At 34.1% G+C, this 17,300-nt stretch overlaps 1 protein-coding gene across 1 annotated transcript in view; it reads right to left on the bottom strand.

Moving 5' to 3' along the window:
* LOC107594030 (copine-8-like) overlaps positions 1 to 17,300 on the bottom strand; it is a 42,413-nt gene that overhangs the window by 2,678 nt on the left and 22,435 nt on the right. The window contains exons 8-16 of the mRNA XM_016283959.1: positions 11,912 to 11,975; positions 8,906 to 8,964; positions 8,680 to 8,721; positions 8,416 to 8,491; positions 7,739 to 7,792; positions 7,577 to 7,638; positions 5,685 to 5,731; positions 5,352 to 5,533; positions 3,932 to 4,059 (exon numbers count right to left, since the gene is read on the bottom strand). Coding sequence (XP_016139445.1) covers positions 3,932 to 4,059; positions 5,352 to 5,533; positions 5,685 to 5,731; positions 7,577 to 7,638; positions 7,739 to 7,792; positions 8,416 to 8,491; positions 8,680 to 8,721; positions 8,906 to 8,964; positions 11,912 to 11,975 — 714 coding nt within the window. The remainder of the gene's footprint in view (positions 1 to 3,931; positions 4,060 to 5,351; positions 5,534 to 5,684; positions 5,732 to 7,576; positions 7,639 to 7,738; positions 7,793 to 8,415; positions 8,492 to 8,679; positions 8,722 to 8,905; positions 8,965 to 11,911; positions 11,976 to 17,300) is intronic.

The following is a 17,300-nucleotide window of genomic DNA, read 5'->3' as shown; positions in this document are numbered from 1 at the left end:
CCTGAGAGCTCCGCTGGTTTCGAAGTGCCGGCGGGCTTGGGCATCCCCTTTCTCTCTTAGGGGAATTCCTCACCGTGACCGCCAGAAAAAGGATGCCCCCGGCTGCCACCAACACGCTGTGATCAGCAGCAGCTGGATGCAATAATCGCATGCCAATGTGCATTGGCTCGTTTAGTTTACACTCGAAGTAGATTGGTCCCTCTAAGCGAGATCCCAATTTCATCGGTCCTCCGACGTGACGTCGAGAGTGACCGACTGAAAGGGAACTAGTACATTTCAAAGCAGTTGCTATGGAATTAACGGGCCCAAGTCAAAACAAATATTCTGATGCCTAGAAACTATATGACTTATAAAGCACTGCTAATAATTTGGAGATTATGCTTTTGTGTTATAGCATGTGACTAGAAATAGAGGTCTGCGCGGACTGTTTTTTTAGTCCCGCTCCCGCAAGGTTCTATTCCACACCCACCCGCTCCCGCTATATATTCACTCTTTGCTCACCCGCTGTTTGCTTAGAATAATTTTCTTCCCGACCCGACCATTCCCGCTAAATTTAGATCTCGTTTCCAGAATCTCACATTTAAATTTCCGCTACTGAAAGAAAGAGAGATAGGCTGACACATAAAAGTGTAGTCTTCACAAAATTGTATGTTATTTTATTCGTCTTGTCAAGAGTCTTGAATTTATTGACTTTGACTTGAATTTATATGAATTATCTTATCTTAAGACACAACATTTGTTTAATATTTTATGCAACACAGTAGGAAAAAAAGTGTCAGAGAAAATAAAAATGTACAATAATTTAATCTTTTATTTTTTTCCGTCTTGTCAGGATACAATTCGTTTAACATTGACAACACAATAGGGAAAAAGTGTCGCAGAGAGAAAAAAAATAAAAATGTAGGTTGTACAAAAATAGCCTATTAGCTATTTTTATTCATCTTGTCAAAATACAAAATTCGTTTGACATTTTCTGTTAACACAGTAGGAAAAGTGTCGCAGAGAAAAATCAATAAATACACATCTTTCATTTAAAATTATAGGCTAAGCAAAATATAAACAAAACCGAGTTGAACGTCCTTCAAGGACAGCGCATCCACACTTTGCGCCATCCTTAAGGCTGATTTATACTTCTGCGTCGGACCTACGCCGTAGCCTTTACGCCGTAGGCTATGCATCAGTTTTCATTTGTACTTCTGCGTCGTTGTCCACGTCAACATGCAGTACACATGCAAACCGCTAGTCAGCAGTGTCCACGGGCATGTTGCTGGTGTAACCCGCAGTACCCCGGCAAAAGCCGAAGAAGAAGCGGCTCGTCGGAGAAGCAATATAGCCGTGACGGCAGCAAATAAATATCAAATCATTAAATCATTATTTAAAACTACAAAAAGGAGACAACAACGGAACAGGAGATGATGGCATTCTTTCAATCTGCACAAGGACTTGTACCACGGCAGATCAACATTGTTTGTTGCGGACAACTACTGATGTATAATGCTATGTAGTATAATAAAAGATAAGACACTTGTTCTTTGCTTTGTTTTATTTTATATAAGAAGGTGTAACATTAAAATATATTAAAGTGCACACAAACACACACAAAACTCAAGTACATATGGAGGGAGGGGTTCTTGCAGACCAATCACAGCGCTTGCGATCTGCGTAGAATTGACACGCTGTTAGATTTTTGGAGAAGTGCACGTCAGGCTACGGCGTAGGTCCAATGCAGAAGTATAAATCAGCCTTTATTCTGCTCTCTCACTCATCGAAAACCTGTCTGTTCTGTCTGAGGGCCGTATATTTACCACAGGTAGGCCTACAGCCTGCTCTGAGCATTGTTATGCACATGCTACACACAGACCCCGCAAATAAAACGCATGACGTTTAAAGCATGCGTGCAGCGCGTGCATAACAGTCCTGAGCGCAAGCTGTACCGGTGGTAAATAAGAATAAAGCGCAGATATGCTGTTCTAAATGGCCGTCGGGAACGGGATATTGTTAGACCGCCCGCTCCCATTCAAATTACACCAGAGTTACCGACCGCTACCGCGTTTTATTCGGGAATGTAATCCCGCAGCGCAAAAAAATCCGGTCAGGTCCCGCGGTTCCCAAGGGAATGCAGACCTCTAGCTAGTAAAATCCTCATTATTTTATCTAAGCCTTTTCTTGAACTTTCCTTATTAAATCTGTCTGTTCCATCCAGTTCATCGACCCTAATAACCGCCTCCAGATATTGTCTCAGTCACGGCACGTAAGAAGTGACGAGCTGAGAGAGGAGAGAAAAGTTGACCACTGCAGCAGCGGCCGATCAATATCTGCCTCTTAAAGCACCTCTGCAGTTCTGGGAGTTTGATTTTCTTCAGATTGAGAGATTTAGTTGGATTTGAAAAAAGCCTCGAAACTGACAAGGGCAATTAAAAGCCTCTTCACATGTGTGTACAAGGTTTAGATCTTTTGTCATGTTGTGTGACGAGCGGTTCATGACATACGTGATATTTGAAGCAGATCAGAGGTTCATGACATACGTGATATTTGAAGCAGATCAGAGATCAATTGTTTTTATTCAAATACAACATTCTTGTTCTGTGGCTAATTTAAAGCATACTAACTATCCATGTTTTCTGGTTTATTTTATCATGATTAATTAAAATACTGGGCCTGATTATATAACAAATTTATGTGGAACATATTCATACAGAAATAATTATTTTGAAATTACATTGATGATAACATTGAAATAAATTCTGTTCAATTAAAAACAGAATAATAGAGTATAGTATAAATAAAGGAAAAAATGGCTAATTTAAATATATAATATTCTGTATTTTTAATGCAATTTAATATTACTATTATTATTATTATTAACAATAATTAATAGTGGTAGTTGTATCAGTCAATATTCTATATAATAATCTTTAATCTATACTGTAAAAATAATGCTTAAAATTTTCTCATTTATTCAGTATGTTACTTCTCTTTTCTTTGTAATTAATTGTTACATTTACTAACAATTTCTGAGAATTTATTTTTTTTAGGTTGTTTCAAATTGTTTCAAAAATTATTATTTTTTTAAAATAGCTTCAAAATTGTGTTTAACTACAATACATTTTTTTTCATTGTCATTTTTTCATCCCTACTTTAGTAGCTTTTGTATAAATAAATAAATAAATAAAATTCTGATGAAAATCTGAATTATTTTTGTTAAATATTCTATTTCACAGACATTTCACCTAAATTTCATGCACCAAAGCCTGTTCTATATTCTGTTCTACATCTATAATTTTCACACAACCATTTTCCACCAGTATCTGAGCCTTAAATTTAACCTGGCTATTTTTGCTACTGTACTTGTGACACTTCATGTAAATGACCTCTCTTGTGACTGGCTAACCTCTTCATATTTGAAATAGTTCAAACTCTCATTCAAGCCGTGATATTTAAATTTCAAATGTTAATGTGCTCATAGCTTCACATCACAACCATACTAATTTCTAAATGACCCATTGTTGCAGCTCAGCTTCAGTAAATAATCGCTGAGCGAGAGGGTTGTGTTGCGAGCGCTGCCTACATACTGTAGTATCACATCAAAATCTTGTGTTTCAAATAAACAAGACAAATCCTGTTTTCCATGATATGTCCCTTTAAAAGAAGTTCTTTTTTCCTGCGTGGTAAACATCAGACCTCGACTGCATCTGAGCAGCAGGTACACTGAGTGAAGTGTTAGTCAAGCGCAGGATTCTGGAGGAGTCTTTGGAGCGCGTGTGCGCGAAAGTGCATTTGTGTGGAGAGAGGACAGGCTTTAGAGTCAATAACAAGTGGATAGTGACAGGAAGGAGTTCAGCTCGCAGGGGAGACAGAAAAAAAGAGCAGGGCAGAGAGACAGAAAGAGAGCTCAACCTGGAGTCAATAGCAGGAGAACGGTTTAGCTTACTGTGCCACCTGGTTGATGACAGGGGCAAAGTTGGTGGGGCCATAGAGCTGCACTTTCCGGAGACAGTCATAGTATGCCTCCAGCACGCCTTCGATGCCGACGCAGTTTGCATTCTCACAGTCGGAGTTCTACGAGGTCAGAATACACACGTGTTTGAGAAGATCTCACATGAGCAATAACGCCAGTCGTTTCTGACTTATTCATACTGGACTGAGGCATATTTTATATTGTTATATGCTATGTCCAAAGCTAAAAATTCATGACAGCATAGTTTAGCTTTAATAATGAATATCATGTCTGTGTGGTTTGTGCTTTAAAGGGATAGTTCACTCAAAAATGAAAATGTTGTCACTATTTGTTATTCCAAACCTTGTTTAATTCAAAATAAGATATTTGAACTGTTCTTGTTTATACAGTGAAAGTCAACCAGGTCCAATGTTGCCTATTTTAAAAATTTAATTAGGAAGAAAGAAAAAGTCATACAGAGTGAGTAAATGATAACAGACTTTGCATTTTCTTCTTTTAACCATCCAACATTCCTGTTGTGTTATTGTATGTGTGTTTTTAACCCTTTAAAGCCTACTGTATCATATCTGATACACTTTTTTTTTTGTAAATGATCAACATGATCAAAACTGCTCTAAAAACCTGTTGTACACAATCTACTAAACATTTTTAGCAAGTACTTTTAGTATCATTCTTAAACCGTCCACCTTCAGGTTGTGTCTTTTGTCTGTGAAATCTTTACTAATTTAATATAAGTAAATGTAAGAATAATTTTCATATTGTTAGTAATATTTCAAGATGAACACTTACTTGGCTAAAGCAACTTAGGGTTACTTGATTACTCATACATAATTTTTTTTATCATGTTGAAATGTGAGCATCAAATATAATGATAATGCAGGCTTTTGAGGAACGTTTATTTGTACATCTTTCAGTCATAATTACATTGTTGCATTTATTTTACCTCCACAATAAAAACTGCAGCGTTTGATCATAAAACAAAGCATTTAAATATCATCTTACTAAGACATATTATTGGAAAATACAGGTTGACAAAAATGCATTTGCCATAAATGCATTTTATGTAAGTAGTCTGTTATACTGTTATAATGCTTTCATTAATGCACATTACAAGCTATCAGAATTTGATCATATTTTCTGGCTATACAAATATTAGCATTTGCACCAAATTGCATATTTTTGCAGTTTGGGCCTCTAAATAAAATTTAGGTGTTTCTTTCCTATTCATGTATGAGCTCCATATTCTCCTGATGTATTAAATATTATATAAAATATTTTATATTTAGTGTAAAGGTTCAAAAACTATTCCATTAAAAAAAAGATTTTTCTAACTATGATTTCAAATGTCAGGCTTTCCAGGGTTAATGATGGCCCTTTTCAAGCTGTTACTCACCAGGGGGAAAGCATGAGAGATCTTGCCATCAGGAGGGAGTTTAGCTCCAAAGCCGTAGGCAGGGAAGAGTTTGTCACTGTCGTAATCCTGGATGATTTCCCCCACGGCTTTAAGGGCCATGGCATACGCATTCAGCTGATACGGGTTCATGTAGTGGAGCGATGTCGGCTGAGATGGGTTTCCTGCGTTCAGGTATCAATCAATACAAGGTTAGACACAAGAGCAAAGACATCGTGGTCACTCACATCAGTGCCGAGCTCTAAATCTAAAACGGACATGAGACAATCGCATGCCACACAAACACAAATGCTTATGTACTGAAGATGGTCTTACCATTAGAGGCAGTGAAGTCTATGGCTACAGTGAAGTTGAGCTGTGTTCTGTTTTCAACATTGAAAAGAATCACAGTCAAAAGTTTGTAACCAATGTAGTACATACATATGGATACTTAATATGACATGCTATATTACATGTGCAGGGTGTGTAAATATATATACTACGGGTCAAATGTTTTGCGTCAGAACGTTTTTTTTTTTATTAAGATTTTTATTCACTTATTTAAATTGATCAAAAGTGAAAGTAAAGACATTTATTATGTTACAATTTTTTTTAATTCTATTAAAAAATGCAGTTATTTTGAACATTCTATTCATCAAAGAATTTTGAAAAAAAAAAAAAAAAGATCACGAGAGGATCATGTGATACTGAAGACTGAAGACATAATGGCTGTAGTAATGGCTGCTGAAAATTCAGCTTAGCCAGTAAATTACATGTTAAATTATATTAACATAGAAAATATTAAAATGTATCACATTTTTCCAAAACCATTAAAAAAAAAATTAGACTCCAAACTTCTGATTGGTGGTGTATACAAAGGCTACTAGTTAAATTGCTTATTTATTTATTTAGTTATTTATTAATTGCACATTTATTTATTGCAAAAACTTAATTGAAAAACTTCAGAAGATCTTAGAATTTATTTGGTCTCCCTTTTGTTTTAATGACAGCAGCACTCCAGCCGACATGAACAAAACCTAATCCATATTATTCATACTTCAAAGGCAGCAAGACACCTGACCTTTAGTACAAAGGAGTTTGCATACTCAATGTCACACATTTGACTAGTAACCTAGAAATAGTCCAGAGTCCAAATATTATATTCCAAATATCTCCTATTCATTTGAATTAATTTGCATCAAAACTTTTTGGTTTAAATGTTCAAAATACTAATACTTTGTTTATTTCAAGGTTTAAATTTAATTGATTTTCAACATGGAGCTTTTGGATGACACTGTATATGCACATTTTTAATAGTCAAAAAACCTATAAATGCATATTTATAGCAATTTTAATCTTTTAATAATTTAATTTATTTAGCAAATGATCAAAATGTTTCTAACCTAGACATGTTAAATCAATCAATAAATAAAGAAAGAAAGAAATACTCTTGCTTTTGTTTAAAATAAACAAACATATGTTTTTTATCAAGTCAATACATAATTAAAGGCCCAGCTGCAATTAAAAGGCAAACATATGGTATGATATACTGGTGTACTGAATCACTGCCTTGATTTCAGATGTCTGGAAATGAGTATGTGATGATTGCTTTAGATTTTTTTTATTTTTTAACATTTAAAAAAAAATTATTAGGGCTGTCAGTTGATTAAATATGTGCTTCTTACTCATTCTTTACTGCCTGCTCCAAGTAAGCAGGGCTTGGAGAACCAGGTTTCTTGCTGGCTACTTTCAAAAACATGAAGGCTTGAATGCTTCATGGCTCCAGTAATGGAATTTATGTAAGTGACATTGTAAATTTTTGCAGTAAAAATCTTTTTTTTTTTAAATATCACATTAAATTAATACATCATATTGACAGCCCAAATGTTTTACATGATCCCTTAAACTATTTGACCATTACTGGGTTATGCACATATCCAGAACTAGGTTTTAATGCAAAAAAAAATCTCCTATATCCCATACTATGTGTCAGTATTCAACACACATGCTAGTAATGCCTGAAAAAATAAATGGTAAGTGAACTGCCCTAAAGCCTCAATGACACTAAGATCCACTCTGGTTTATTGGCATTGTCTTGAATGCAAGTTATTCAGATCGACTAATCATAATTCCACAAAACATGCACGGCTATTCCATCTGCTCTCTAACCAGTAAATCTGCATCTTCCTCCAGCCTAATTTATCCAGGGACTTTTAAGGGGCACTCACCCGCCTCGAATGAAGTCCACAAATGTATACTCCGATTCCACTTTGAAGGACAAAAGTGTTACCTAAAGAGAGTGAAAGAGAGAGAGAGGAGAGATAATGGAAGTCATTATGAAAATAAATCAGAAGAGGAGAGCGCTTGACAGGTAATCCATTCCCACGTACCGTGCCAGAGTTGACGTATTTCTTTTTCCTCCCTTTCTTCTTGGGATTCAGAACCTGAAAGAAACAAAAAGACACCCATCAAGCATGGCTGAAAGAAATATGACATTTTACTGAAGTGTCCTCATATGTTTTTTTCTCTTATGATGCATGAAACATTTTTGGCACTTCACGAATACAGCCCACGTTGATGTCCCTTAACTTTTTTGGAGGCATCAGAAGCACATTTATATATTTATTTAGCTAAGTTAGATACACAGTTATCGAACATAAAAACTATCATTGCATGAAAATTAACTAGTTTTCAACACATTAAATGTCTGTATCCCCTCCTTTGGCCTGTCTTCACTGTATCTGTTGTACGAAAATAAAAATAAAACAGCAATGAATGAATTTATATTTAAATCACTGTTGTAAAAAACTATTTTAACTAAGTTCTAAAACACAGTATTTACCTGTGTCCCACATTTTTGTATAATTTATACACATACAAACAACACATTCAAAAATAAACCAACTCTTTTGAAATTCTTTTTCACTTTTTAAGATTTGCAAGTCTAATTCTTTACTCAGTTCCTGGTAAGTGTTTTTAAATCGCATCAAAATAACTCTAAAAGTGCTGAAAAATTATGTTTTGCCAGAACTCAGAATCAAAATGCATTCGAACAAAATGTTTTTACCTCATAAACATTGAATTGGCTCTGTCCGCGAGACAGCTCTCTATAGCTGGTCGTAAACTCTCCGATGAAGTCATGACTGAAGAAAAATGAAAGTGTTTACTTGAGCGAGGAATATTTAATGAACATTGCACAAGCGTGCTGAGAAGAAATTATTTTGGCTAATGAAAATTTGAGTTATTCTTGTTATGCAGGATAATTGATGTATTCAGAAACACAATATTTACTACCCACGAGGGGGAACAAAAGCCATGAAGAACAGCGTACCTTCCATCTCTGTCCCAGTCATAAACATCAACCTTCACTGTTCTGGAGAGATTACAAACAAATCAAACCGCACAGCAAGTCAATATCTAAAATGAAGTGCAGACAGCCTGATTTTTCTCAAAAGGCCAGAGTATGACAGCAGCCTGGTGAGTCCACAGAGCCAGTCCAAAATAACACCAGCACCAGCCGCTGCCTCACTCCAGCTGACTTCTGGGATTATTCCGACTGCCAGTTTCCACAGCTCACGGCACCAGCGGCGTCTCGTTTAAACACCTCAAGAGCTCGCTACACAAGTCTGAGAGATGCTTTAAAGGTGCAACTAAAAATCGCTTGCTCTCAAAAAGCATAGACTCCTATCAAATGATTATTTACATGTTACGGACATAAATACAAATGTACTGGCTCTCAGAACGCACCCAAGAATCTAAAGCATATCATATATTATATAGAAATATATCATATCATATATTCATTGTATTAGGGCTGTCAAAATTATGCACTAACACATATTTAAAAATGTTTCAGTTAATTGTTTTTTTTTTGCATTGTTGATGCATTTATTCAATATGATATGATAACTGTATCAGTCTCTTCTGTGTGATTCAACAAACTGCATTTCTTATTTATTAGGGTTATGTCATTACTTGAAATAAAATAAACCTTAACCAAAATAAACTATTGAAAAAACAATTTTTTTTATTCCAGCTAGTTGCCAAGGTACAATTTTTTAACTTTATAAACTTTATAAACTTTAAAGACATATATGTATATAAACAAAAACTACTAAATATTACAAAAACACAACACAATTACTAAAATTCGAAATAAAAATTCAAATGAAAACAGAAAACGTAAAAATAAAACTGATTCAAACTGTTAATAAAAACTATAATAATATCGCAATGATATACTAAAATAACCCTGTTATGGAAAACTTGTTTAGAAACCAAACCCAGATGGGAAGTTTAACAAAAGTCATTTGCATTCTTTATGTGGTGAAATTTAATTATCATCAAACCTCAAGAAGACTAATGCACAGGGTAGCGGCAAAAACATCCGTTATGAAAGATTAAGTCTATAAAGTAGAGAAAGTATAAAGTTTTACAATAATTCTTTCAGATTTGCAATTCACGTGTGTTTTGATGCAGTTGTATTTAAGTATAAAGAACAATAATTACACATTATTTTCTTTTCTTTCCTGAAAGAGGCTTTCTGCCAAACACTCCCTGTAGCTACATGCTATTACAAGGACACAGAGAGACGAAATTGAATATATATACTGTACATAATTTCTGTCATCTGAAATTATATTTATGTGATTTTATGAACTGGCCCACAGCACTGAAACTGAAAAGAGATGGACGGTTTAAAACAGATTTTAACATGGACAGGTCAAAATAGTGAGCCAAAGGCATCACCAAGTCTACAAGGGTTTAGGATTAAATGTGTGAGGGAATCTCACAAAATTATGTCCGAGTCACATTTCACCCCAAAATTGTTTTCTTGTGCATCATTTTCAGGACCATTAAGCGCATTTACACTTTTTTTGTTGTTGTTGCTTTACCGTATATTTCTGCCATATGGACATCAACTTGAGATAGTCACCACTGATAAGCTATTACTAAATATAATGAAAAAAACTTACATTTTCTGTAAAGCTGCTTTGCAACAATTTGCATTGTGAAAAGCGCTATACAAATAAACTTGAATTGAACTGAATTGAATTTACCCCACTGCATAAATAAAGATACACTACTGTTCAAATGTTTGAGGTCAGTAAAATTTATTGTTTCTCCAAGGCTGCATTTATTCAATAAAAAATATAGTAACATTGTGAAATATTATTTCAATTTAGATTAATTGTTTTGTACTTAAATTGATTTTAAAATGTAATAAATTCATGTGATGCACCGCTGAATTGTCAGCTTCATTACTCCAGTCTTCAGTGTCGCGTGATTCTTCAGAAATCATTCTAATATGCTGATTTGCACCTCAAGAAACATTTCTTACTATTATCAAATTTGAAAACAGCTCTGATTGCTTAATATTTTTGAAAAATCATAATACGGTTTATTCAGGATTCTTTGATTAGCAGACAGTTCAAAAGAAGAGCATTTATATTAAAAATAAATATTTTGTAACATTATACAATAAATGTTTTTATTGTCACTTTTGATCAATTTAATGCATCCTTGCTGAATAAATGTGTTCAAAAAATGAAAAAAAAGTCCTACTGACGCCAAACATTTGTACAGTGTATATTGTATATACATCATTCTCATTTTTGTAAAACATTTTCACTGTATTATTTAAAACCAACAAAATTAGTACTTCCATGATGTTCGAATACTTTAATAAATCACATAATATATATTATTATATCATTATATTTTATTATTAATTATGTATTTGTTTGTTTTAGCAATAATATGAATTGGGGCACAAAATATGCTTATTATCATAAAAAATAATGCCCTATAAGCTTCGTTTCCTTTAAACAAAATGTAAGGTTTTATTTTATTTTAATCAACAAGTAGCAAATTAATGTGCAAAAATACTTTAATAATAGATCAATATTTTAATATATCAAATAAAATATATCTATCATTTATTTATTTGTTGTTTGCATAACAGTAATGTGAATTGGGCAGGAAAATGCTAATTATCTTAAAAATAATGTAATGCAAAATAAATCTTAATGATCCTACAAACTTCCTTTTCTTTAAACAAAATGTAATGTTTGATTTTTTTTTTTTAAATCAACAGGGTAAATTAAAGTGCAACAAATACTTCAATGAACCATATATATTTTAACCTTTTAAACAAAATATATAATTTTCACAATTATTTTATTCATATTTTGCATAGCAGTGATGTGAACTGAAGTCCTACAAGCTTCCTTTACTTTAAGCAAAATGTATTTTATACATTTTTATTCTGATTTTGCTATGGAAATTTGCCCCGTGATAAAATATCACGTACTTGACAGTTTTCATGAGATTCACTCGTTCACTCTTGAGCGACCACAGAGAGAGATCCATGGTGGATTAACTTGATAAATCTAGATATTCATTCCTTTTTCTGGCTCTCTGTGCCTAATCTTAGCAAAAAAAGAAAAAAAGAAAAACCCCTTCACCTCTGATATTTAAATACAATGCCTTAGGCATTCAGCTTGATGAAAGACTGTAGAGTCAGACTAAGTGTGTGTGCATGAGGATAGTTTTGTACTGACCCGACAATTGCTGAGTTCCTCAGCTGTGAAGATAATGCTCCCGCATTTCTTCCCAGGAATGCCCCTTGAGAAAAGATAGATGAATGCTTTTAAACTTTCAATAAAATGTGGGGTAACGTTTTTAAAGACAAGAGTTCAAGTCAACCCCTCATGAAGACTGGCACAGTTCTAAGTGCACTGCGAGCCCACTCAAAATCAGGACAAATAAGACAACTCCATTTTTGTGTGCTTTTTACAGAGTTGCTCGAGCACTTTTTGCTGCTAAGAGCTTTCTGCGGAACAATTCGATTGCACTGCCGGTAATGGTGGGCCACTTCAGTCGCTGAATAGCCCACATTGAACCTCTGAAAAGAACATGATTCACCTGAAAAGAGGGAAAGTGTAGGGAATGAGGGGGAAAAGGTGATGAGGGTTAGCTAGAAAAAAGATTAAAGGCTGAAGACTGAAAGACTGTGTGAGGGGAAAGAGAGAGACTCTGAGTGAAAGAGAGGAAGCAGCAAAAATTAAGTGATGGAACATAAACGCAACGAAAGACGCTGAACACAGTTTGATTTTGGAAGTTAATAAGTGAAGTTCACAAACCATTTTGCATTCGTGAACTGACATATTTCTGAGTGAAAGAGGATATTCAATGGTTAAAATAATTATGATTTTTATTTTAAATATTTTTTGAAAGAAGTCTCTTATGCTCACCAAGGCTGCATTTATTTGATCTAAAATATATTAGAAACACTAAAAATTTGATATATTTACTGTTTAAATATATATTAAAATATACTTTATTCAGCAAGGAAGTGACAGTAAGACATTTATAATGTTACAAAAGATTTCTATTTCAAATAAGTGCTGTTCTTTTGAACTTTCTATTCATCAAAGAAACTAATAAGTAGCATTTTCAACATAGATAATAATAAGAACCATCACTGAAAACTGAGCACCAATAATTGATATTAACTGAGAAGCAAATCAGCAAATTAGAATAATTTCTGAAGGATCATGTGACGCTGAAGACTGGAGTAATGATGCTGAAAATTCAGCTTTGCAATATCAAAAATAAATTATATTATGTATATATTACAATAGAAAACATTTTACATTGTAATACTATTTTAGAGTATAATTAGTTTTACTGTATTTTTTATCAAATACATATAGCCTTGGTGAGAATAAGAGGCTTCTTTCAAAAACAAAACAAAAAAATTTATTAATTATTCCAAACTTTTGACTTGTATATCTATAAGGAATTGATAGGTTTATGAAAACCAAGTGGTGAAAAATAGAGGTTGGTGACATCAGCTGGAAAGGAAAATTTTTTTTTATAACATGCAGCGATGAATTGCTCAAAATAACATTAGGAACATCCATTAAGAAGGCAAACAGAGTGAATGTTGAAGTGGAAATGAGGCTTATGCACAAAACATATCCAATATATACTGAAGTCTGGGTAGTCTAGTACATTAGTCAGAAAATTATAAAATGAGATGATTGTTTCCAGCTCCAAAGGTCTGTCTCCATGGCCACAGACTCTCTTTCATCATTTTTGAACCCCATTCTAAGTGGTCTCATCTTTGCATTTGACTGGCTAAAATCGGATTCCCATGGGAACAAATATCAGCGCAACAGCTGAGTGGCAGGTTAGCTTGATACTTTAGTACAGCTTTTGACCCTCCATCTATTCACACACACATACGTGCATAAACTCACAATACCATGCACACCTGACCACCTGCAGGCTAGAAATCCAGTTAAAGCTCAATGATGCCAAATAGGAATTTAGACTGAAGGACATCTAAGACAGGCAAGCGTCCCACCACACTTATCATCTCCCCCCTCCTGAGACACATGTCAGATCCAGACATGCAGGTAAGATTCAGTGAGGCGGATCTGCCATGGAGAAGGCTAGAGGTGGCATGGAGGCTGAAAAAGACTCTTTGCAGTGGGAAGTGTTTTATCAAGTTATCTCCAGTCGGCTGAGCTGTAATGAATGTAATTACATAATAGTTAAAAAAAAAATACATTGCTGCATATTACTGTCTTGCCAATTTCACACTGCAATCTGGAGAAAATAAATAAATAAAACACCAAGAGGATCCCTCTACAAAACTGATGCCTTTTGTGTCCATAATTAATGTGTAAATAATGATTAATAATAGTTATTATTAACTATAATAATAGTTAATAATATAATGAGTTAGCTAACGCCAATTTTGGTTTTATGATATTACACATTTTCATTAACAAATAACCAACAAATTTAGTAACTTTATTATATTTTTTCTTTTTCATATTTCCTTTTTTTTTAGATCTTGATACCTACATCAAAATAAAAACTATATATTGTTTTATATATTACATGCCATCTAATCAAATGATGTAGCACTGAATAAATCAAACTTTTGTGTAAATATGTATAGAAATATATTTAAACATGCATATACTGTATTTATATACACTATGGTTCAAAAGTTTGGTGTCATTAAGATTTATTTTTTTTTTTTTAAATCAGCAAGGATGCATTAAATTGATCAAAAGTAAACACTCTTATATTGTTACAAAAATCTTTAGTCTTTTTTTTCTTAATTCATCATAGAATTTTGTGATTTCCACAAAAATAATAAGCAGCACAATTGTTTTCAACACTGATAATTAAATAAAAAATGATTTCTGAAGGAACATATGACTGGAGTAGTGGCTGATAAAAAATTGGCTTTGCATCACAGGAATAAATTACATCTTAAAATGTATTTACATAAACAGTTTTTATTATTTAAACAGTAATAATATTTCACAGAATTTCTGTTTTACTGTATTTTTGATCAAATAAATGCAGCCTTGGTGATAAGAGGTAAGAAGTATAAGACAGTTCATAGAGAAATTTTATATAGAGAGAGAGAGATTACGATCAACCATTTCACTTTTGGAAAAGTATTACAGTATCATATAGAAATCATTTCAAAAGTAGTTTTGAAATGCAAAATCTTCACAGAATGACCTAAGATCACAAATGCAACATCTAAAGTAGAGAATAAACAATACCGGACTAAAACGCAAGCTACTTAGGGAGTTTGAGAGTCCAAGGACACCACTAGAGGATGTTTTGCTGTACAAACATAAAGACCAAGTAGGAGAGAGTTCAGCTTGTCTGAAGAGTTCACGTCTTGCCCCAGGCATCAACTCATCATGCTCAAGGTCACACATGGCTCATCATAACCGTAGACTCTCTCATTACTCAGTACCAGCGAATGTATAACTCAAGACAGCTGTCAGTGTCACTAACTCTCGGCATTCACTTTCCCGCTGCTATGGAAACAACTTATAAAGGTGAGCCGAAGAGGTTTTCAATCCCAACTTCTGCAGCGAATGAGGGCTCCATCACTGCTACCATGCACAAAAGAACAGGAAGTGCCACTAGTGTAAGTAATACTGCAGTCTACAGAAAGGAAAAGAATGAGAGCTAAAGAAAAAAAAATTTTAATCACTGACTGACAGGCGGGAAATGAATAAGGGAAAAAATTAATAACATTTAATGAATGACATTTAACATTTCGAGAAGATACGTCTTTGGATTAAGAGTTATTGCACTCAAATACCTCGCTTTCAGTTAAACCGCATTGTGGTATGAAACTGTTCATGGTCACAGGAGAACAATACACTCTTTTCCAGCTGGGCTGTCACCTCTCTAACACAGCATATCTGACAGACAGGAAAAAGGATCTCAACATTTTATCGGAGAGCTTCAAACCCCTCCCCACTTTACTGTTTCAGTGCCAAAAACATCCTCCCTGCATGCTTAATCAGAGTCCTCGGCAGCCTGGATAAATCTGGGCAGCATTAGAACTGAGACGCCGAGTCCCTCTTACAGGACACAGATATCCAGCGCTGCTGTATGTATGTCATGAGCACACCAAGAGATCCTTCAAAAGCACAAAAATATCATTCCAGTACAAATTTGTTATTCAAATTAGTAGTGTATTCAAATGTGTGTGTGTGTGTACGCGTTTTTGTGACAAATGAGGACATAAATTTGTATAATGACAAAGGTATGACATAGGTATTACAAAGAGAAGGTGACTTTTCAGAACATTACCCCATGTCCCCACTTTTCAAAACGCTTATAAATCACACAGAATGGAGTGTATTGAAAATCTGAAATAGCACAAAGTCTCCTGTAAGGGGTAGGTTTAGGGGTAGGGTTGGTAAAGGGCAATAGAATATATAGTCTGTACAGTATAAAAACCATTACGCCTATGGGATGTCCCCACTTTTCACAAATGTAAACCTGTGTGTGTGTGTGTGTGTGTGTGTATATAGAGTAAAATTAATTATTATTAATAATGGTAAGGAAGGCAACCATCGTTACACTGTAAATTATTTAATCTTTATTATATTATTAATAGTATTAACTAAAACTATTAAAAATCATCTGTGATTGAAATAAAGTTGCAACAAAGTTTAAATATTAGAAGGACAGTTAAAGTACTAAAATTACTATAACAAGCTTAAAATTACTTTAAAAACTGAAATAATAAATTAAAGCTATATAGAAATATATTAAAAACGTTCAAAAAAAGGAAACTGAAAATCCAAAACTAAAGGCTAATTCAAAATTCTTATAAATACTATAATATATAAATAATATTAAAATAATGCTGATGTCATCATATGAAAACAGCATTTGACGCTTCCGTAAGCATGACTCTTATTATGGTCTCTAAATATGGCAACTTTAAAGGTATAATTCACGCAAAAATTTATCAAATTTTGTCATCATTTACTCACCCTTATGTTGTTCCAAATCTGTATGAATTTTTTTTTTCATCTGTTGAAAACAACAGAAGATATTTTGAAGAATGTTGGTAACCAAACTGAAGCTGGTAAAAAAATATATATACACTGAACAAAATTATAAATGCAACACTTTTGTTTTTGCCCCCATTTTTCATGAGCTGATCTCAAAGATCTAAGACTTTTTCTATGTACACAAAAGGCCTATTTCTCTCAAATATTGTTCACAAATCTGTCTAAATCTGTGTTAGTGAGCACTTCTCCTTTGCCGAGATAATCCATCCACCTCATAGGTGTGCCTTAGGCTGGCCACAATAAAAGGCCACTCTAAAATGTGCAGTTTTATCACACAGCACAATGCCACAGATGTCGCAAGTTTTGAGGGAGTGTGCAATTGGCATGCTGACTGCAGGAATATCCACCAGAGCTTTTGCCCGTGAATTGAATGTTCATTTCTCTACCATAAGCCGTCTCCAAAGGCGTTTCAGAAAATTTGGCAGTACATCCAACCGGCCTCACAACCGCAGACCACATGTAACCACACCAGTCCAAGACCTCCACATTCAGCATTTTCACCTCCAAGATCGTCTGAGACCAACCACCC

Source organism: Sinocyclocheilus grahami, unplaced genomic scaffold (genome assembly GCF_001515645.1).
Source record: "Sinocyclocheilus grahami isolate Dianchi unplaced genomic scaffold, SAMN03320097.WGS_v1.1 scaffold178.1, whole genome shotgun sequence".
NCBI classification, from domain to species: domain Eukaryota; kingdom Metazoa; phylum Chordata; class Actinopteri; order Cypriniformes; family Cyprinidae; genus Sinocyclocheilus; species Sinocyclocheilus grahami.
Note: the sequence above shows the minus strand (reverse complement) of the source record. Positions and strands in the feature narration are given on the sequence as shown.